Here is a 22,802-nt window from a genome sequence, read left to right on the forward strand (position 1 = left end):
ATTTTCCTGTTATTTATTTTCCCCTCACCCCCTTTTCTGCTTAATTGTTCATCCTACTTGAAGTATTTATTCCACTAGTCTTTTTTGGCATTTCTAGCTTCGTTATCTCTTTCTAGGATATCTTTGCAAGAAAAATTTTTTTAAATGCTGGTTTGATGGTCATAAATTTTTAAGATGTTCTTTGACATGGGAAGATATTTGATCATTAACTTTGAAGGATTTTTTTTTTGCAGGATATGTCATTCTGGATTGGGAGGGTTTTTTGTTTTTATTTTTTTAGGGCATGAACTACTTCAATCTCTGCTAGTCTTTAATGTTTGATTTGACAGATCTGATGTAATTCTAATCAGCTTACCTTTATATTGACCACTTTTAAGATTGTGTCCTTGTGTTGGACTTCTGGGATTTTTGACTATGATATGTGGTAGAATGTTCTTTTTGATCATGGCTAATCGGGCTTCTGTATGTTAATTTTTCCCCATAGTTGGAAAGTTTTCTGCTACTATTATGTAAATAGGCTTTTTATGCCATTTGTGCTGTCCTGTATGTTTTCACTAATTCCATTTCCTCTTTGAATCATCTAGCAGCTGTTGGATCCATTTCCCATATTCTCTCGTCATTTTTAAGATGTCTAAGTATGTGGTTTCTCACATCAGCCCTGTTTTCAAATTCTGACAGTCCGTCCCTACCTTGGTCACCCTGCTGCCATGGTTTTAATAGAAATTTTTTTTATCTTTCTGATTTGTTTGATAACTTTCACGGACTTTAATTCTTTGCTCAACTGGCTATTCATGTTTTATCATTTAGCTAGCTTTTTATTATGTCTTCTAAGCTCACCGATTGCTTTATTTATTAAGTCCATTATCTGTTTAGTTACATCTTCTTTGAGTTTGCCAAGCACTGTCTTTCTTTTTGCCTTCTCTTTTAACCCTTCAGATAGTTCACTTGTTTGACTTTTGATTTCTTTCCCATCAGTGACCCATGGGCCAGCTTTGGGGGAACGGGGAGATTTTGTACACACTTTTTGCTCTGTTTTTTTATGTTTCGTATATGTGTGTATTTGTGTGTGTGTGTGTGTGTGTGTGTGTGTGTGTGTGTGTGTGTGTGTGTGTTGAGGGTTGAGAGTTGAGTCCAATTATAATGGAAGGATTTGTTACTAATCTGCAAAGCTCCATGCTTAGTGTCTACTTTCCAGTGATGTGCTCTGTGAGTGGCTAACTAACTGGCCTTTTCCTCCATCCCAAGATCTGATCATCTTTGTTAATTTGGGGAGCAGAACTTACAATGTACTTGGCTCAGTACCCAGTTCTCCAGAAGCAAACCACAGTATTGATGATATAACATCAAGGCAGATATTGGCAGACAGCAGAAACTAATAGCAACAGCTGTGTCACTCTGGCAATAGCATCAAAATCAGCAACAATATTAAGACAAACTCAGTGTTGAAATGCTGTAAGAACAAATAAAAGCTATTGTACCACCCTTAAAAATAGAGAAGAGATCTGCAATAATAACAAACACAAAGATAAAGCAAATATTGATGATACAGCAAAAACATCTACAAAATGTAACAACTCTACTACAATTAAAAATAGAATTCAATGTTAATAGCATATAGCCAATTAAATAACTAAGATTGATAAAGCTTACCTAGTAAAAATAGAAGGGGTAAGAAAGAGTAAAATGAAAGAACTAAATTTGAAAAATTAAAGGAAGGTGAGAAGAAAGAGAAAAGTGAAATAAAGACTTCTGTTAAGGAGTAAGAGAAAATTTATAGAATTGTATAAAAGTAAGAGAAAAGAACAATTAAGAAAAAGAAAAAAGCAAAAGATAGAAAAGAAAAATAAAAGCCACCCCCTCCCTCAATAACAAGAAAGAAAAAGAGAAATGAGTACCAAAAGATACTGCTTCTTTTTTTGTACTGGGGACAGGCACTTACGCTGCTGAGCTAAATCTCGACATGGCTATGTTTTTGAATGAGTGGTTTCTTTCTATTATCTGCAGTATTGGAATCAACCTGACACGGGGATGGGATAATGAGTCACTCCTAAGTCCTGTTTTATTTCCACCCTCACATTTTCATGTGTGAATCCTGCCTTGCCTTTCCTTCTAGGCATGGTTAGTACCTAGTGTCTGCCCTAGGACTGTATTTACTCCAGTCATTCTCAATTTCTGTGTTCTTCTGTGTGTCCCAAGTCACTGCTTTTCCACTTAGGTTTCTGGCCTGTGGGTTTGTGAAGTGCATCTCCCTGTATCATGCAGCTCTCTGTCCATTTATTGTGCAGGCCGTGGCAGCTGTCCAAGCTGAGGTGTATCTTGATCACACTGGCAGACGGGGAAAGCAAATAGTCCACTGATTTCTGGGCTGGATGTAGCGGTGAGATAGGGAGTCTTCTGGGCTTTGTGCCAGCACTTTCAGATGCACACCCCTTAGAAAGCTACATGAGCTGCCCTCACCCAGTGACTGTGTTAGGATGACCCCAGAGACATCACAGTATAATTTTCTGTAGCTGTTTTTCAGGTCAGTCTGAAACAACTCAGTTCTTCCCAGAACAGCTCCTGGTTAAGCACTTTGAAATGTGACAGGCACTGCACTGGATTTCTTCTCTTAACTCCAGCCTGCCATGCAGAAAGGGTTACTTTCAGAGTAAAACCCTGCGCTGCTTTTGCAGTTTATCGTCACTGTGGGCTTTTCTTGGCTAGTGCTGCCGATCTGTCTGTTGTTTCTCCCTGGAGCTACTGACCCTGTCCAGGCTTATCTTATGTTACTAGATGGAGATCCCTCTCTGTAGTAGTTGGGGCCAGCATTGTAGACTACTTCATTCTTTTCTCTGTGTTTTGCCCAATTTTTGTAGCTTCTGTGTATTTTCTAGTTTTCCTGTCAACTCCCTCCCTCCCAACGCCCAGAGATCTGATTTTTTTTTTTTTCTTCACCAAATTTGTTTTCCAGGTATCTTGAGTCCAGGTCCCAGAGAGATTATGTTTTGTTACCAGTCTTTACTCTGCCTTTCTAATCCTCTTGTTAAGACAATTATAGAGCTTTACTAAAAGCTAAAGTGTTGATATGAACACTTGTATCCTTTTGGAGAAACTATATTGTATACGTAGTTGTATAAAAGGTACATTTCTAGTGGCCATTTTCTTTTCTGATGTCAAAGGAGAAGCAACAAGCGGTTTCCAAGAGGGAGGGTGAAGGAGGCTCTCTACCTACTGGCCAGAACTAGGTCTCCATCAAGCAGCTGGAGGAACGCAAGATAGGCTCGCTGAGAAGTAAGCTAGGGAAGCCAGGCCCGTGATCTCTGTGGGACTCTGAGGTAGGAGGATCACAAGCTGGAGCCCACCCTGGGCAGCTGAGCAACTTGGTGAGACACTGTGTCAATCAAAAATAAAAGGGGAGGGTGTAGTTCAGTGTGAGGCCCTGAGTCCAGTCCCAGTAGCACAAAGTAGATAAATTAGTAAAGTAAGTAAATGACTCACGTTTGAGCTGGAGCTTGTTAGGGTTATGTTGGATGGGGTTTGGGGGGCATTGAGTGAAAATCTGTAGGTGTTTCAAGAAAGTATTACAATATCCTGGTGTACCAAGATTCTACCATGGCTTTTATCATATTTGGATAATTTCTTTTTCCTTTCTTTGAGACTAGGTCTCACTGTGTAGTTCAGACTGGCCTTGAACTCACTTTGTAGCCCAGGCTGGCCTCTAACTCACAGTGATCCTCTTGCCTCAGCCTCCCAAGTGCTGGGATTACAGATGTGTGCTTGTAATATAAAACCTTTTTTGGTTTTATATTATTTTAGAAACAAAAGCTTTAGGCAACCAGCAGTGTTGGGCCATGTGAGAGACAGTGAAGTTCCCTCTTAATCCTTTTAAGTGGACTAAGTGAAAAGAAAGCAGAGGCAAAGAGCAGGATCTGGGTTGAGGTTTTAGGACTGAGCTGCACTCTTCTGTGATTTTTAGTGTGTCTCTGAGACGCTCCTAAAGGTATACTGTTGCAGTTTATTGTACATCATCATTTACATAGCTGAACCTGTGGCAGGCTCTTTCCTACCTCTGGTCTTTTGCATGTATCTTTTGCTTCACAGAGTTGATCCCCTTTCATTCACCAGGTTTCAGTCTAAATGGCCTCTCTTTGGAAAGCACAGATGCTGGTGCCACAGCCAATTACTGATGTTGGCAATTCATGGAACTCAGTTAAGCACCAGGCATTTTCCAGGCCCCTCCTTGGGATTATGGGTGCAAATGTGGTGCTGGTGCCGCTTGCTTAATTTCTCAGAAGCCTCCTCAGTGTGCTTCAGACCATTTTCTTCCTGCATGGCCTTTGCACTAAAGCTGGTGTAGCTGCCTCCACCATTCCAGTTCTCAGAAATGGGCTTAGGGTCAAAGGTTACTGTCACTCTGTGTCTTCACACAGACTATGCAACATGTTCCAGTCCCATTTAGAATTCTCACTGGGCAGGCATTGCTTGGGCATGAGTCCCTGTAAGCTGGATTCTCATGTGTAAGTAGGCTTGGTTATGAGCCTCGGTAGTATCCATACTATGGCTTTATTGGCACCCATGTCATAGTAATATGGGCCTTGAGGCCCAGGGGAGCCATTGGTTACAGTGCTGGAAAGTATTTTCTCTTTCTGACTGTGAATATTACTCTGTGTGTGTGCATGCGTGTGTATACTGTTTTGTTTATCCACTCATCAGTGATGCACACCTGAATTGTTTCCACCTTACTTATATGTAACACTGTCACTAGTGTTGATGTACAATTGTGACATGACCAGCCTAGTATCTCTTGATGAAGCCATCTTCATCATCTCTTGATGTCACTCAAGGGACAGGGCAGTGGCAAAAGAGGTCTGTTAATGGCTGCGGGGTAAAGGAAGGTGAAGGGTTTTCATCTGATTCCGTCTTGCCAGGTACAAAGCTTCCATGGGTTTTCTGAGGAATCCAGTCTTTGGCAGTAGATCCTAGACACAGGTGGACACGGGAATGGTCATCAGTGCTTGCAGTAATCAATGAAAATTTGAGACGCTCTCAACTCACCTGGTGTTCATACATTCCTGGCTCACATGAACCTAAATAGACTGATGAAGATTACATCTGACTGATGTTATTTATGTTTTTCCTTATCCTTTTTTTTCCGGGCAAGTCTGCCCTTATGTTTATTTTGGGAATGAAGGCAATGAATTATTTGGGGAATGAGGCAAAACAGAAACTGGAACAGACTAGCTAGTGCTATGAGGAAGTTAAGCCATTCATCAGCTTCAGGAATACAAATACTATTTCAAGCCTCTGGATTAAATTCTTTTGTGTATTTACCCACATGTGAAATTGCTGGATCACATGGAAATTTTATTTTATTCATTTATTTTTGGAAATTGTATTTTTTTATTTGTTTAATCATCCTACCTCAGCCTTCCAAATGCTAGCATAGGATCAAGTGTGCACTACCATACCTGGCTTGGAATTCTATTTTTAAGTTTTTGAGGACTTATCATATGCTTTTCCATAGTGACTATACCTTTTAGTGTTGCACAAGGGTTCAATTTTAATTTTTTTAAATCTTCATCAATACTTGTTATTGTCTGGTGTCTGGTATTTTCTGGTTTGTTCTAAATAATAACCATCCCAATAAAGGAGTCATGATGCCTCATTCTGATTTAGATTTGCACTTTTGCTGATGATTACTGGTTGTGCATCTTCTCATATGGCTATTGCCCTCTTTATAGAAATTTGATTCAAGCCCTTGTTTATTTTTAAATCAGTTTTGTTTTAAACTGTAGAAGCTCTGTATGTATTTAGATACTAATCCCTTATTAGACACATGATTCTGAAATGTTTTGTCTGATTTCCTCAGTTGCCTTTTACTCCATTGATAGTCTTTAATGTGAAAAAAAATTTTTTGATTTTAACATAGTCCAATGTATTTTTTTAATTTCTTAAATTTTTATTAGTACATGTTTGCAGTACATATGATTATGTTCATCATGAGTTGGCACATGTGCATAATACATCTCAATTCTTTTCATGTTCCGTTCCCTTCCCCTCTTCCTCTATCTCTTGGTCCCTTTCCCATTCTATTTTTTATTTTGTTACCTGTGTTTTTGGTGTTGTATTTAAGAAATTGCAAGATCTAGATTCAGTGTCCTTTAGCTTTTCTCCTGTTTTCATCTAAGAGTTTTATAGTTTTAGCTCTTCTGTTTAGGTCTTTGACACATTTTGAGCTAGTTTTTGTGTGTGGTGTATGAAAAGAACCCAGTTTTATTCTTTTGCATTTGAATACCCATTTTTCTAATACCACTTTTTTGAAGAAGCTGTCCTTTCTCTATTGAGTGTTCTTGACTCCCTTGTCAAAAACATTTTACCATGTATGTCAGCATTTACTTTTTGGCCTTCAGTTCTAGCTCATTGATAAGTCAGCCTGTCTTTATACCAGTACTATGTTGCTTTGATTATTGTAGCTTTGTAATGAGTTTTGAAATCAAGAAGTATTATCCTTCTTCTTCAAGATTATCTGACTCTTTGTAGTCCCTTGAGAACCAATATTAATTTGATGAAGGTTGTTAGTGTTTGTGAAAACATGCCATTGGAATTTTGATAAGAATTACTGCTTTAGGTTCTGTTGGGGCTCAGAAAATGATACCCCAAAGTATCACACTTTGGGTCTCAGAGGCAAGCCAAAAAAAGAAAAGTCAGCCTTAGGTAGGTGTGGTGGCAGATGTCTATAGTCCTGGGACTCTGTGAGGCTGAATGAAACAGGATCACACATACCTAGCCTAGGTAACTGAGCAAGACCCTGCCTCAAAGTCAAAATACAGAAAAGCTGGGAGGCAGCTCACTGTGAAGGCCCTGGGTTCAATCCCCAGTACAAAAAAAGCAAAAAACAAAACAAAAAAACCAACTTTCTTTGAATTTTTGTGTCCTTCTGTCATCTGTTCCCCTTTCTGCAACCCCAAACAAGCCAACTAAGATTTTTCTTTCCCAAGAGGAGTCACAGAAAGTAGAATCACTGTTGCTCAAAGCAAGTCAGTGAGCCTAAAAATAATCCTCTAATCTTTCTCTGCCTGTGTGTCCTAGAGGTGGAGATAAGGGATTTCTCTGACATACTTGGTCTTACCGCAAGTCATAAGTCCTCCATCCTGTGCAGAAGGGAGAAATGCTGTGCAGAATAACCCAGGAGAATCTGAACAGACAGGTCTTTCTTAGCTTCCTCTCTCAGTATCTTAGCATTAGGTCATCCTCTTTAATCATTTCTACATGTCTGTCCTTCATTTACCCCAAGCAAAGGAATGAATAGTTCATTCTAGGTCTTGATTCTGAAGGCTTTTGTGCTTTGATTAAATACTTTTGTCTGCTTTTCTTTTTTCCTTTTTTTTGGTTCTGGGAATTGAACTTATGACCCCACAACCTCTTGCTTGCCAGGCAGGCACTTATGTCTTTAAATCCCCGGCTTCTTTTCTTTTCTTTTTTTCCTTTTTATCAGTACCGGGGATCGAACTCAGGACTGCCTGCTTACAAGGCAGGTGCTTATGCTGCTGAGCTAAATCCCGAGCTCCTTCTTTTCTTTTTTTTAACTTGTCTTTTGTTACAGAAGTTGGCTGTGACCCTTAATAGATTGGGTAAGAAAATGTATCTATCATTGCTCTCCTCTTTTAGAGTAGTTAAGGTTTTGGGGTTTTTTGCCTTTTTGAGACAGAGTCTCACTGTGCAGTTCAGGCTGGCCTTGAGCTCACTTTGTAGCCCTGCCCTGTCTTGAATTCACCAGGATCCTCCTGCCTCTGCCTCTTGGATTCCTGGGATTATAGGCACGAGCCACCACGCCTGGCTTACAGTAGTTAAGTTTTAACAGTGGTTCTGATCCATGACAGTAGGACATGTTTTCACTTAATAGTGTCTCATTTCTTTCAGCAGTGTTTGGTAGTAAATCTTGTACCTCGTTCATTCATTAAGTTTATTGCTAAATATTTTATTTCTTTTGATACTATTATAAATGTACTGTTTTCTTAAATGTCCTTTTGGATTATTCATTGTTTATGTAAACAACTAGGTTTTTTTTTTTTTTTTATGTTGCTGGAGATGAAAACCAGAGCTTCACACATGCTAAGCAAGCACTTTATCATTATGCTACATTTTTGTCAACAAATTAATACATAATATTGCTGTAAAGATATTTCTGTTTAAAGACACCTTAGGTAATATGTGTGCTGTTCTGTATCTGCGCTGGGTTTGAGAGTTTCATAGGCTTCGTCCATCTTCTATAGCATTCTCGCTGACTCTTGCTGCAGAAAAATTATTTTTAGGACACATCAGAAAAAGGCACAAGGAGGGGTTACTAGGCAGATAGAGATGATAGGACACACTTGAAAGAGGGGCATGAGTACTTTAAGAAATGAAGTACGTTATAATTTGGTGTTAGATATATTTATACTTTTTTTTGAGGGGGTGGAAACCAAGGGATAAAGGGACCCATTCACTCATCCCTCTCTGAAAAGAATACCAACCCAGTGTGCACAATAGCTCATGCCTATAATCCTAGCACTTGTGAGCTCAAGGCCAGCCTGAACTGCATAATGAGACTCTGTCTCAAAAAACGACAGCAACAACAACAAAAAAAATAGTACCAACCCATTTATAGGTCTGGGCATTTTTGTTTTTGTTTTGATAGATAATTTAAACTTTTTCTAGATCTGCTTAGCCTTTTGCTTGTTTTTTTGATTTGGGCTGATTTCTGACCTGTAATGATGGCTCTGGTGGAGAAGGAGTATAACGCTAGCTAAAGATTGTTAACACTGGGGCTGTCCTTATCTCAGAAGCCGGCTCTTATTTATAATTGAGTCTTTTTTGTTCTAACAGTCTCCTTGTTTGGGAGGTTGGGTGACAGAGTAATAAAAATTTTAGAGCGGTCCCATTACATTTTGGGTCTTGGCTGACCTTGGGCATTAGATACATTGATCAGTTTGGGGAATACTGCCATATCAACAGTACTTAGTCTTTCAAGTCATGAAGATGAGAGGTCTTACCATTTATTTAGGTGCTTTTAATTTCTCTCAGCAATGGTTTGTATGTTTTAGAATATAAAGTTTATGCTTCCCTTGTTAAATTTACTCCCTAAGTATTTTATTCTTCTGATAGTAGTATAAGTGGATTTTAAAATTTTATTTCCAAGGGGCTGGGGGTTTAGCTCAGTGGCACAAACACTTGCCTGGCAAGCACGAGATTGTGAGTTTGATCTACAGTACCCCCCCATCCAGATTTTTCACTACAAGATTAGAAATACAGCTGGTTTCTATGTATTCATCTTATAGCCTATAACCTTGCTGAAAGGTAAATAACTTTTAAATAGATAAAACAGTTTTAAACTTTTATTTCTAAAAGTTAGCAATCATAATTTGACCTGTATAACATCCAGGTATGTGTACCAACTATGTCATAAGGCTTATTTGTTTATCCTTGTTTTTTCTCTGACACCTTTTCTTCAGCTTAAGAGTTTGGTTGGACGAATGGTTAATTCTTTCTGAAAGTTCTTCCTTTCATTCTTTTCTGCTTTTATTCTTGAATGCTTTATTGTTTGTTTGCTTGATGCAATGAAGTCAAGATTGAAGAATAAAAGAATAGATAAAAACATTAAAAGGATGATTTTAATTATGACTGAACTTTCTACAGGTTTATAAGTATCAGTCAGGATTGGGTGCTGAATTCCAAACTTCACTGGCCAATCATTCTGGAATAGATAAAGAAGAAAGAAAGAAAGAGGTATGTGATAATGTTGCTTTGAACAGTAGTCAGTGATGATAGACATGACATTGCAAAGTTTTCTGTGCCTTAACGGGTTAAGAGGTAACTCTAACAACTCTACCTGAGTTGTTACAATTCAAGATGTGATCAAAAACTATGGTGAATATTTAAATTAAAAACATTTTCACAGTAAATGACACGTTGCCATTAAGCACAACTGGAATGCCCCCTTGCTTCTAACACATGTACCCCACCTTTCTTGCCATCCTCTGATGCAGTTCTGGAAGTTGTTTCTTCAGGGCCTTTAGTTGTACTGTTGGATGGCAGCTTCTATCTAATACATTAATTCAAATTTCTATCTAATACATTAATTCAATTTGGTTTTCATGGTCTTTTTTTGTTTGTTTGTCTTTAAGAGAAGGCAGAGTTTATTTTAAAGGACTAAAAATAGAATTTATCTGTTGTTTAAACTGAGATAGATTCGTCTTGACCCAGAGATGATGCTGATAATTTCCAAACTTTGGTTTCCCCTTCCATTAAAACACCCATTTTAAGGTATAAATGTTATAGACGGTAAATGTTACCACATCGTTACCCTAGTGGAAACCTGCAATTATTTCCCATTGCGGAACAGTAAAATCTGTGCTCCTCAGCTTCATGTCCACGGTCTCCGGTTATTCATCCAGGCCTTTTCTTGGCCTCTTCTCGTGCTTCTCACTTCCTGTTTCTAACATAGCAGCCGTAGTGTTCATGGTGCTGTCAACCCTGGGGAGAGCTGGGAGTCACAGAGGACGAGGACACATCAGTGTTTTTACCTCCCTTTCGCCTTTTTGTTGGGTGGCACTGGGCACTGGGAAGCAGCATTCTCTGTATGTTTGGCCAGACTCATGACAGAGGACTTTTGGAGCCGCTTTAACAGTGCCAAGAGTAATGGCTTATGCAATTGTGAAATGATAGGAAGTATTTTGGGGAAGGTTAATAGCAATATGTCTTTTATTGTGACAATTTTTAACATTTTAACTTCATACGGCATGTGTTGAACTTTTCTTCTAAGCTTTTATGGTTTAGGGTACATTAATGTGAAATCAAAGATCTGATCTAAGTGAATTTCTCCAACTAGAAAGTATTTTCCACTATAATTTAATTAAGGGAATATATTATATTTACATCTCCTTTTTTCTTACTTCCTTTGCAATTTAAAATTAGTTTAAACTAATTTTAAACTCTGACCATGTACCAGAATCAGACATGGAGCTTTTTTCAAAATGTAAATTCCTATACCCAAACCAGATGTACTGAATCAGTACCTGGAAAAGTAGGTTGGTGGCATTTGTGTATTTTAAAAATACCATTGGTAATTCTGACACATCCTCAGTGTGAGAAACTATTTTGATTTTTAACAATTTTTTTTTATCAGAAAGCTATACAATACCATCATATAAGCATGGAGGCTTTAGCCTTTTGAGCATCCTATGTCCTTAAAAAAGAATAAATTCAGAGGAGTGAACAGATTACACACAGTATGCTAGCACTTGCTTTTATTGTACTGGTCTCATGTATAAGTATTATATTCTGATAACCTTTGATTATCCTGTCCTTCCTGGAATGTTAGGCTAGGCTCAGAGTATGCTTTTGTGGTATGATTCTAATTTTGAAAATTTAAGGGATGGTCTGTTATAAAATACCTCCCACTTTCTTTCTGTAACCCTGGCTTTTTGTTTTGTTTTGTTTTGTTTTGTTTTAAAGAAAATAAAACAAAAGAGAATAGAACAAAGCAAATCAGAACAGAACAAATGCAAGCAACCCCACACCTCACAACAAGACAACTGGTCATCAGTAGCTACCATAATGTCGCTTGTTTTCTTTGACATAGTTGAGCATACTTTCACACACAATAAGATCAAACATAACAAAATACTATAAAACCATTCAAAAGAATGAAAGCATTACAGGACTTCAAAACCAAATTACAGGAAATGAACAATGACTATTGTCATTTTCCTCAAAAAATTTGTTTATGCCATCTCATGTAATAAAATCAAATAAAACACAACAGGATGGCCCTGGCTTTTGATACTACCTACTACTTGGCAACATAAATGTACATCTTACTGTATCAAATATAATCATTTTCTTTAGTACTAGTGAGGAGACTGTACGAAGGGCAAACTAAAACTTTTTTTCTATAGTTTGTTTTAACATAGCTATTAATTAAAAATACAAGATTCTTACTGTATGTGTTATTATCATGAGTCATCAGAGACAGAAGGAAATTAAAGACTGTCCAATGTTACTTCTGTATTTTTTCATTTTAAAGTTTCTCTTATTAGTATATGTTTGTGACACATAATAAATACACTCATTGTGTGGTATTGTTACATGTGAACCTTACACCTTCATCCTTCTTACCTCTCCTTTCCCTTTCCGCTGTGCTATCTCCCCAGATCCTCAGATTCTCTTCCCATGTCCACATAGTCTGTCTCCCTGTTTCTTATCATCAGTCTGTTATTTTCTTGTTTAAATTACTTGTGTTTGTGCTTTCTTATATAAGAGAAGCCATGTGATATTTGAACTTCTCTATTGGATTTATTTCACTCAGCATTGTGGTCTCAGCATGCATCTGTTATCCTGCAGATGACTGAAGTGTATGGTGGAGTAGTGCACCATTGTGTATATACCACATTTTGTTTACTGATTCATCTGTTGATGGACGTTTAGGTAGCTTCCAAGATCTAGCTACTGTGAGCTGTGCTGCTATAGATATGGGTATGCATGTCTCACTGTAATATGGTTCTTTCAACTCTTTTGGGGAAGAAGTGTAAAAGAGATTGAATGGAATTTCAATTTTAACATTCTGAAGAATCCCTGTACTAACTTCCATAGTGGTTATACTAGTTTACATTCTCACTATGTGGAAGGGTTCCTTTTCCCCCCACAGCCTCACCAGCATTTGTTATTTGATTTCTTGATGATAGTTATTCTTTCTGGAGTAAGGTGACATCTCAGCATTTTCTTAGTTTGCATTTCTCTCTACTGGCCAGAGATGTTGAACATCTTTTCATGTATTTATTGGCCATTTGTACTTCTTCTGAAAAGTATCTACTCATTTCAGTTGCCCATTTTTTGATTGACTCTCTTATTTTTTTAAAAAAATTTTTTTTACATTATTAAAGCACCGAGTTTATTTCACATGTATATTTTGGTTTTTCCACTGTCTTCATGTCTGACCACCGCTATTGCTATGTCCTATCATAGCATTTCTTACATACATAAGACCAAGCAAAGGGTGATGTTCCATTTTTAAAAATTAAACAGGCATTTTGGCTACATATATTTGGCAGTGGAACCTGGACAGCATTTATCAAATGTGGTAGGGAAAGTTCTCACTTTGCTTTATAAAAAGGATGGCCAAATATCAACAGTTACAGAAATTAAATAAGACAGTAAATTTTAATAGCTCTTTTCTTAAAGAGACTGCCTCCACTGCCAGAAATTCTTTATTTCTGGGGAAATACCGAGAATTGAACTCATGACCTTGCACTTGCCAGGCAAGTATATCCTTGGCCCCAGAAATCTTGAATAGCCTTCTCGTCAGTCTTTTGGAAGCAATTCACATAATTGATGGATTTGACTTCCATTTTGGGGCAGAGAGCCTCCTCTTTCTACGCTTGCTTGCATTTTTGCTTTAATGTCTTATATGGAACTGCCATATAAGTGTTTGGGTTTTTTCCTGTATTCTGCAGTATTCTTGGCCTTTTGATCTCCTGTTGATGTTCTGAGAATTTTCCATTCTGGTTTGATTTTTGTGTGTTTTTGGCTGGAGTATCTTACAGATTTCTTCTCTGGAGCTTTCTTTTTAGTTTCCCCATCACCAAAATCATCACCATCACCATCATTGTTGTCATTATCATCTTCAGCACTGGTTTTACATTTTCTGTGAGACCTTACTACCACTTCTAGGAACAGATTGCTTTCCACATATCCTTAAGAGTTTTACGTCCTCTTCATCTTCCGACTTTGTGTGCTCTTCCATGGCTAAGTGCTGGCAGGTGAAATGCACAGATCCAGAACCGCACTTCAGCCTTAAGACCACACAAGGTGGTATATTTTAAAGCCTGGGGAAAACCATTGGCTGTGCAGCCATTTTCAGAGTGGCAGGTGTTACTTTAGTTTGCCTGCCTTTCTAGTTCATGCCTCTGCTTAACAATGTGCGGTTCATTTGCACCAGCCCTGAAACTGACTGTTCTTAATGATAACTGGTGCTCATTTTCTTCATTATCCACCTTAAAGTGATCATGTTTATTGGCCTTCAGTTTACAATTTATAGAGCGCCAGCTAGAATCAAGGGTCTCCATTAAGATTATTTGAATTGTGTGCAACTTTTGTTAACTCACTTCACCAGTGTGTCTTCTGAAACATGAAGCAGATTGAAAAGATAGTTCAAGAAGCTGAGGGCACATGTTCATGCCCATTGAATCTTTTGTGGGGTGGTGGTGTGCACTTAGGGAGGAAAGAGTGCAAATAGAGATAAAGAACTACTGCTCTGGCTCTTTTATTGGTGGGAGGAGGGAGTCTGATGCTTTCTTAGTTCTTTGTATGTTCTAGGTATTAGATCTCTGTGCAAGGAATAGTTGGCAAGAATTTTTTTCCATTTCATAGGTTGTGTCTTCATTCTGTTGGTTTCCTTCACTGTGTAGAACTTCTTTAATTTGATGTGATCCCATTTGTTGATTCTGGATGTTATTTCTCATTCAATTTGGGCTCTGTTCAGAAAGTCCAATCTCAGTTGTCTTTGCGGCTATCTTCAAGCATTAAGATAACCTATTTTATCTTCTATCAGATTGTTTCTGCTTTAACATTTAGATCTTTGATCCATTTTGATTTTATTTTACTGTGTGATGAGTGATATGGGTTTAGAATCTTTTTCATGTACACAGCCTGTTTTCCCAGCACCATTTGTTAGAGAGGCTATTTTCCTCAAGCTGTAAGCTTTGGCCCTTTCATCTAAGATCAGATGACTGAATGCGCCTGAGGTTGTTTTCTCAGCCCTCAGTTTTGTACTGTTGATCCACATGTCTGTTCTGTGCCTAAACCATGCCGTTCTTCTCATGTGGTTTTGTAATATAACCGGAGATTCACAATTCTATATTTCTGCTTTCCTCTCCTTGTCCAAGATTGTTTTTGAAGGGCTGGGGATATAGCTCTGTGGCACAGTGCCTGCCTGGCAAGTGCAAGATCATGACTTCGATTCCTAATTCCAAAAAAAAAAAAGAAAAGAAATCTAAGATTGTTTTTTCCATTCTGGATCTTTTCTGATTCCATATAAATTTCAGGCTATTTTTTTCTAGCTCTATGAGGAATGCTGTTGGTGCTTTGATTGAAATTGTATTAAATCTACATAGCGTTTTGGTAAAATGGCCATTTTGGCAATATTGGTCTGTTTATCCAGTAACAGAGGATTTGTTTCCATTTTCTTATGTCCTCTTTGATCTCTTTTTTCAGAGTGCTGTTTTTTTCAGTAGAGGTCTTTCACTTCCTTGCTTAAAATCATTCCTAAGTGTTTAATTATTTGAAGCTATTATAAATGTATACTTACATGTTATATAGTCTTACTGTCTAACCTTGAGACCCTGGGTTGGAGGGTCTAGAACCAGGGCTGCTCAGCACCTGGTGAACAGCAGGTGAGCTGAGAAGCTTCATCTGTACTTAAACCCTGTGGTGGGCTCAAGCCATTCTGAAATCAAACCTTACCACGCCCACCCTGTCAGTGGAAACATTATCTTTCAGAAACCAGTGTCTAGGGGCTGGGGATTTAGCTCAGCGGCATAAGCACCTGCCTTGCAAGCAGGCGGTCGTGAGTTCGATCCCCGGTACCGATAAAAACGAAAAAGACAAAAAAAAAAAAAAAAAAAAAAAACCAGTGTCTGTTGCCAACAAGGTTGGGGATTGCTGGTTTATATCATAAGAATAGTTTCCTTCCTTAGGAAGCCTCTGAGAACAGAATTTTAATGATTTAACTACTTTACTTTAGCGTCAAAAGCAATACCTGAGACACAGAAGACTTTTTATGGATATTGAGAGAGAACAAGTAAAGGAACAAAAACGGCAAAAGGCACAGCAGAAGAAGCAAATTGAAAAGTAAGTTTTTGATCCTCATTCTGAGCCTTAAATTAGCAGATAAGATGTTTCCGGAAGTCAGATGTAAGAAATAACCCAGTGCGTGCTGGGAGCGTGGCTTGGTGTAAGGCCTGTGATTAGCATACACAGGGCCCTGAGTTTGATCTCGAGCTACCTTCCTCCCTCAAGAGGCAAAAAAAAACCCAAAACAAAACAGGAAAGCAATTAATCCAGTCATGATCTTACCTTTGGATCCAAACTGGTTACAACTGTTTTTGAACTGAGTAGACTATTATGAATGGTCACATTTTTTCCACTGGTTTCTTTCTTTTTTTTTTTTTTAAATACCTTATTTTTTAGAGCAGTTTTAGGTTCACAGCAAAAGTGAACAGAAATAGAGTTCCCATGTACTTCCTTTCTCATGCACACACGCACACCTTGGCCTCTGTTACAGTTTGTTATACTTGGCGAATCTGTGTGCTGCATCATTACCCAGAATACATAGAGTTAACTCTTAATGTTATATATTATGAGAGTTTTGATAACTACTGTGTCTAATGATCTGTGTCCATATACATGCCATACAGAGTAGTTTCACCAACCTGAGAATCAGATGTGCCCTCCCTGTTCATCCTCCCTAATCATGGGCACTGTCTCCATGGCTTTCATTTTCCAGAATGTTATATAGTTAAAATCCTACAGTTCATATGTATGTAACCCTTTCAACATTATTTCTTATACTTCCTTTTAGCCCTAAACAGAGTTGGGGTGAAAGAAATAATAGTATTATTTCTGTGAAGTTTTATGATTTACAAACATCTTTATATATTGTTTTTTTTTTTTTGGTGCTTTTCAACAGTAAAGAACATTCTACATGCCAGCCACCATATTATATGCCAGGAGTATAAAGACTGAATATGTCAATAGGACAGTTGTTCATAGCATGGATTAGAACAAAATGGACTTAAGTTTGATTGAAAAAAAAAATTTTTTTTTTTTGGTCTTTTTGAGACAGGGTCTCGCTGTGCAGTTCAGGCTGGCCTTGAACTCACTATGGCTTAAGACTCGCAGCAGTCCTCCTGCCTCAGCCTCCTAAGTGCTGGGATTACAGGTGTGCACTACCTCACCCGCCTGTATTATTTATTGAATATGTAATTTTCAGCCTCAGTGTCTTTAATTTTAAAGTTGGGATTATAATAACTGTCTTAATACAGTAAAAAGTACATGTAGTTATCATGATGATGCTGTGGTGATGGTGGTGATTAATAGGCTGAACAACAAAAGAGAACAGATGAATGGAGAAAAAGAGACAAAAAATAATTATTACAATGTTGAAAAGGGCAGAGATCATAAAAGCAGATCAAAAGGATGAGCTAGAGTTTGCCAGATGGCCGAGTTAGTATGCAAGCATAAGATATGTTTAAGAAATAATGTAAAAAGTTGGGCCACCTAAACTTCAGTGAAAAAGTGGCAGGGGAACTATACCAAGCTATATTTAAGGCAGAAGCCTTATGATCTGATGTGTATCTTTCTTTAGCAGAGTAACTATGAAAATAGAAAAGGAAGGCATGTGCTGTTATCACAGTAATTGCAGTGTGGGAACAAAGATTGATTTATTCAAAAATACTTTAAAAATCTATATAAATGATGACAGGTTGGATATGTTCTTTAGTTTGGTTGAGGTTGTTTGTTTCTGAGACAGAATCTCGATATTCCAGGCTGGCCTTCGGCTCACTGTGAAGCCTAGGCTGGCATCAAACTCACAGCCGTCCTCCTGCCCCCACCGACACCCCACCCCCAGCACGGGAGTACAGGTGTGCCCCACCTCAGCTGGCTGACTAGTCAGGTTTAATGTTGAGAAAGGAATCAAAAGCACATTGTAATTGTCTGCTCAAATAATTGAATGAATGACAATATCGTTAACTTAGACAAGACCCCAAGAACAAACTGAAGTAAGCTGGTGAGTTTGAGGAGCCTGTGGAACATCTGTGGCTGACTTAATGGACATTTGAAAATAATTGGAGTTCTGGTCCAACGGGAGTTTGTACCAGGTCCGGGGCTACTGTTGGGCAACAAGGAAACGTGCAGAATGTTCGGTGTTCTGAAGGAATGGAAGTGTGAAATTAAAGACTTGTGTCTTAAACACTTGGTCAGTTTTCTCCTCAGGACATTTGCTAAAGTTGAAGAAAATTCAAAGAGTAAACGGAAACGCGTATCTGGAAAGTGAGCTAATTATCTGTGAGTGTGCAGTGCTGAGGAAGTGCAGAGCTCAGAGCCCATGGGGTTCACAGAGGGGAGAGGCCCAGTGCATGTATGTTCTCACCGGTGAAAGCCCTGGAGAGTGTATGTGAAGATTTGGTCCCACCGGCTATGGAACAAGCCCTACAAAACGGCAACACACCCTTGGTTTTGCTGACTTCCTGACTCATAAAGATGATGAAGTCTGGACTGTCTGCCTAGCAGGGAAAAGACTGAACTCTGTTCGGCCATAGATAGCATCATGTAGGGCCTCTAAACTTTTTAAAAACAGTATTCAGCATGCAGTCAAAATTTTTCAAAGTACGTTGAAAGACAAGACCAATCTCCAAAAGCCAAGAGAAAAAATAAACAACACAAGCAGTCCTAGGTGACCTAGATACTGGTATTCACAGATAAGAAATTTAAAATTATTTAATATGCTCAAGTACATAGAAGAAGCACTAGAGAAAAGATGAAAATTGGAAAATTTTAATAGAGAATTGGAACCTATAAAATAGAAAATCTGGAGTTGAAAAAAATATCTTTAAAGGAAAAAGAAAATGTGTCAGTATACATACAACGGGAAGCCACTTCAGACTTAATAGAATAATTAGGAAGAAAAGACAGTAAACTTAATGGAACCAGATATTTATAAGGATAGAATAACTGTACCTCTTGCATTGTTGGTATAGGTAGAAAAATGGCATAACCTATTTGGTAACCTGTTTTAATTATATTATACAGTAAAACATAGACCTACCCCGTGACCCAGACTAGATTTTCCTCTAGTCCTCTAATCCTCCTAGATTTTCCTCTAAAAAAGGCAAAAACATATTTGTAAAAACACTCAATAGTGACAGTATATTACTTTTAAATGCTCATTGAATAATTTCCAAAAATGACAGTATTCTGGGTTATTTTCAGAGTATTTTCTCTGACAATAGTTAATAAGCTACAAATCATGAAGCAGTACATTTCTAAAGACTTCTTGGTGAAGATAAAATTACAGTACAAATTAAGAAAGTACTTTGAAGAGAATAATAATGATAAACATATCAAAACTTGTCAGAAGCAGCTAACATAGTGCTTAGAGAGAATAACAGAGCCTTAATTGCAATTATTAGACAAGCAAAAAAGCTAAAAAAAAAATCAGTGTTTTAACCTTCTGTCTTAAGAAGCTTAGAAATATTGCAAATCAAATGAGGAAAGAAAAAGAGCAGAAAGAAATAAATAGAAAACAAGTAGTAGCAGAGAAAATCAATGAAGCCTACTTATTTCCTTGCAAATACATTTTTCTAGGAACATACTGTGTTTATTAATCAATAAAAGGAAAAGAGAAAGCAAGATTTGTCAATATGGAACGGAGAAGGAACCATTTACACAGGACCTATAGACATTAAGTGACAATATAAGGGTATTATGAGCAACTTTACACTAAAAAATTTGACAATTTTGTTGAAATGGACATGCCTCTTAAAAAAGAAAGCTAAACTGTATGCAAGAAGAAATAGAAAACAGTAATTTCCATTTTAATCAAAAGAAAAAGAAAAATTCTCTAGAGGAAAAATCCAGATTCATTCTCCACTGAAGAATTTTTTTTCAAACGTATCACAGGAAAAAAATAACATCAGGTTTTACATAAACTTCCAGACAACGGAAAACAGATAATATTTCCCAAATAATTAAAGAGATCAACATGACCTTTAGATGATAAATCATTTTTTCTTATCCTGTGTGTATATCTTCGTTTGCTAACCATTGCATTATTTTGTCGGCCTTTACAAGCTGAAGCAATATCTGCATTGTAGGAGGCCATTTACTCCTGAATATCTTATTTTGCAGTAGATAGTATGAGGATCCTGGTGAGGATGGTTTTCTTGTGAGTTATTTAATAGTTTTTTTGTATATATTTTATCCTCACATGATACCCCTTTGAGATGTGAAATAACACAGTTGTCTAAAAGTCACACAACAAAACTGCTGTAATGAAAAGTGTGTATGTGTTTGTGTGTCTGTGTGTGTTTGTGTGTGTGTATGTGTGCACACAATGTGGGAGGCTTAGAAAAAATCTTTGTCACTGTATACTGTAGCCTTTAGGTTAAATTTTCAAATACCTTTTATATTCTTAGAAATATACTTCTATACTATCATTTTTCAGAATCTAAGGATGTTTGCTTTTAGGAGTTAATCCTTATATCTTAAGCCAGATTATATTTGTCTTGCTGTAATTTAATCTTTTAGTGATAATGTAATCCAATCTGCCTTCCCTCCCTGAAAAAGTCTTTCTATTCTGTAGTACCTGTATATAAGCATTTTATGGGTTTATCAGGTTAAAGACTAAATAGAAATTTAGTTCAGTTCATTTAACTGAAGCCAGTATAACCCTGCTGAGGTTATTTGGTGCCTAGCCTAAATCTTCTTGATATGTGTATCAGATGATAGAGAAATTAAGTCATTTAATGCCTTTTTTGCATCAATGTTGTGTGTTTAAACATGAAACAGAAACTAATTTTACAGCATCCTAAAACAATTGTACATCTACTTTATAAACAGGAATTAATAACTTCTTACCCACTTGTCAGACTATATACGTTATTTCATTCAAATTTAGCAGCTGTTCACCGAGCTTCTACTAATTGGTAGATGTGCTAAATTTAGGCATGAGAAATCTAAAAGTCATGATCCCAAGCCTCAAGGAACCTACCAGACAGATTCGATTTTGGGGGAAGCAGATAAATAAAAGGATCATTATAATACCTTACATTAAGTTTTATAAGACAGTGCAGTATGTAGTTAAATATTTGAAACCAGCCGTGCTTCCTGTCAGCTGTGTGACTTTGAGAAAATGATATCTGTAATCCTTAGTTTTTGGTTTCTAAAATAAGGACAATAGCACTGTGTACCTCATAAAGTTACTGAGAAGGGTAAATATGCCGATATGTAAATGTCATTAACAGGTAATCTGGCACACAGTCTGTACTCAGTAAATGTTAGTTGTTATTAACATTAGAAAGACAAAAGAGTGGGATATGTGGGAGGGCAATTGGTTTTCTCTCCATGTCAGTACCTAAATTGTCTGGGGAAGAGGATCATAAGCAATACGTGGCTCACTCTCAAGGCACCGGGCACTGGGCCAAAGAATTTGTAAATTCTAATACAGCAAAACAAAAACAAGCAAACAAACAAAAAAGGAAATATAAAAAGACAAAGCAAAAAAAATGCCTCCAGAAATTCTCAACTTCCCCAAAATCAGTATAGGTGCACTGAGGCTGAGTAAATCATAACCACAAAGCAAGTAAGTCTGAAAGGTTAACAGTGGAGATAAGACAGTTGTATAATGTACTTGGTGAAATCAAAGAAAATATAACTAATCACACAACAACCATAATGAAATAAATGATCAGTAAGTCTAAAGATTTACTTATTAATAAACAGTAGTGGAGCCCAGGAAAGAGATGCAAAACACAAATGCCCAGCATAAACAAGGAGTTTAGGAGAAAACCCCGAACAGCAATCCAAGAGATTAAAAACATGACTGAAAGTACAGGTAGCAGAAGCAGTCAGTGTGAAGACCTACGGGACAGGGCTGTGGCCAGTGATTGGGTAATGAGAGATACCTTGAAAACAACAAGGGAGCCTGAAAAATGGATCCAATGGCTCCTAAATGATGCAAAGAAGAATAAAAGAGTAATTGGAATTAGAAAAAAATAAGAGCACAAAGAGCATTAAAAAAGCCCCATTTGCACAAGTAATAGCAGAAAACTTTCCAGATTTAGAAAAAGATTTTAACATGAAGATAAAGCATATTGGACCCTAAGTAACAATGATCAGAAAAATACCACTCCACACCATTTATTAAATAAAATACCAGAAATGCAGCACATAAGCAGGATCTTAAAGATTGTTAGAGAAAAGTAACAAATCACCCTTAAAGGAAAACCTATTAAAATTATGACACATTTCTCAACATGAACCTTATAGGCAAAGAGAGTTTGGGATGAAGTATTTCAAGCTCTTAAAGAAAATACCTTTTAACACTGACTGTTTTATTCTGCAAATTTACCTTTTAAAGTGGGTGGAGAAATAAGATTACTTCAGTGATACAGAAAACCTAAAAAATTCATGACCACCAGACTAACACTTCAAAAAATTCTCAAGGACATCCTAGGAGACAATAAAAGCTAACAATGACCAAAGATCCACTAAAGTGAATACATCCAGCAGGGCTAGCAATTAAGTTGGGAAAGAAAGCAAAACAACAGAAAATTAATACTATAACAGGAATAAATCAATACTTTTCAATTATAACTGTCAATGTAACTGAACTCAAATTGCCAATCAAAAGACACATTAGCAGAATGGATGAAGAAAAAAAATCCAAAGGTATGCAAGAACATCATTTAACACAGTAAGAAATTCATAGACTAAAGATCAAAGGGTGAAAAACAATTTCATTTAACAGGAACCTGAAAACAAGCAGGAGTAGCTATTGTATTTTCAGACGAAGTAGATTTCAAGCCATAGCTGATCAAAAGGGACAAAGAAGGACATTACATGGTATTGCTTAACATAACTACTCAACAAGAATAGGTAACAATTATAAACATATGCACCACAATGCACCCAACTTCATAAAACTCTGATGGACATAAAAGATAATAAATAAAATACCATTATGGCGGGGGACACACTATCACAATAGATCAACTAAACAAAATTAA

At 37.2% G+C, this 22,802-nt stretch overlaps 1 protein-coding gene and 1 pseudogene across 11 annotated transcripts in view; one reads left to right on the forward strand and one right to left on the reverse strand.

Annotated features, from left to right (window-relative positions):
• Window positions 1-22,802, forward strand: part of Ccdc15 (coiled-coil domain containing 15) — a 76,329-nt gene that overhangs the window by 38,417 nt on the left and 15,110 nt on the right. For 10 of the 11 annotated variants that reach the window (XM_063256000.1, XM_063255999.1, XM_063256001.1 and 7 more), the window contains 2 exons: window positions 9,655-9,744; window positions 15,758-15,864. In XM_063256000.1, the coding sequence (XP_063112070.1) occupies window positions 9,655-9,744; window positions 15,758-15,864 (197 nt within the window). The remainder of the gene's footprint in view (window positions 1-9,654; window positions 9,745-15,757; window positions 15,865-22,802) is intronic. The other variant, XM_063256006.1, reaches the window with a different exon arrangement.
• LOC111757636 (nucleophosmin-like) lies at window positions 13,254-14,039 on the reverse strand (annotated as a pseudogene).

The sequence above is a fragment of the Cavia porcellus genome, unplaced genomic scaffold (genome assembly GCF_034190915.1).
Source record: "Cavia porcellus strain 051 isolate PalLab524CR breed Dunkin Hartley unplaced genomic scaffold, mCavPor4.1 scaffold_9, whole genome shotgun sequence".
NCBI classification, from domain to species: domain Eukaryota; kingdom Metazoa; phylum Chordata; class Mammalia; order Rodentia; family Caviidae; genus Cavia; species Cavia porcellus.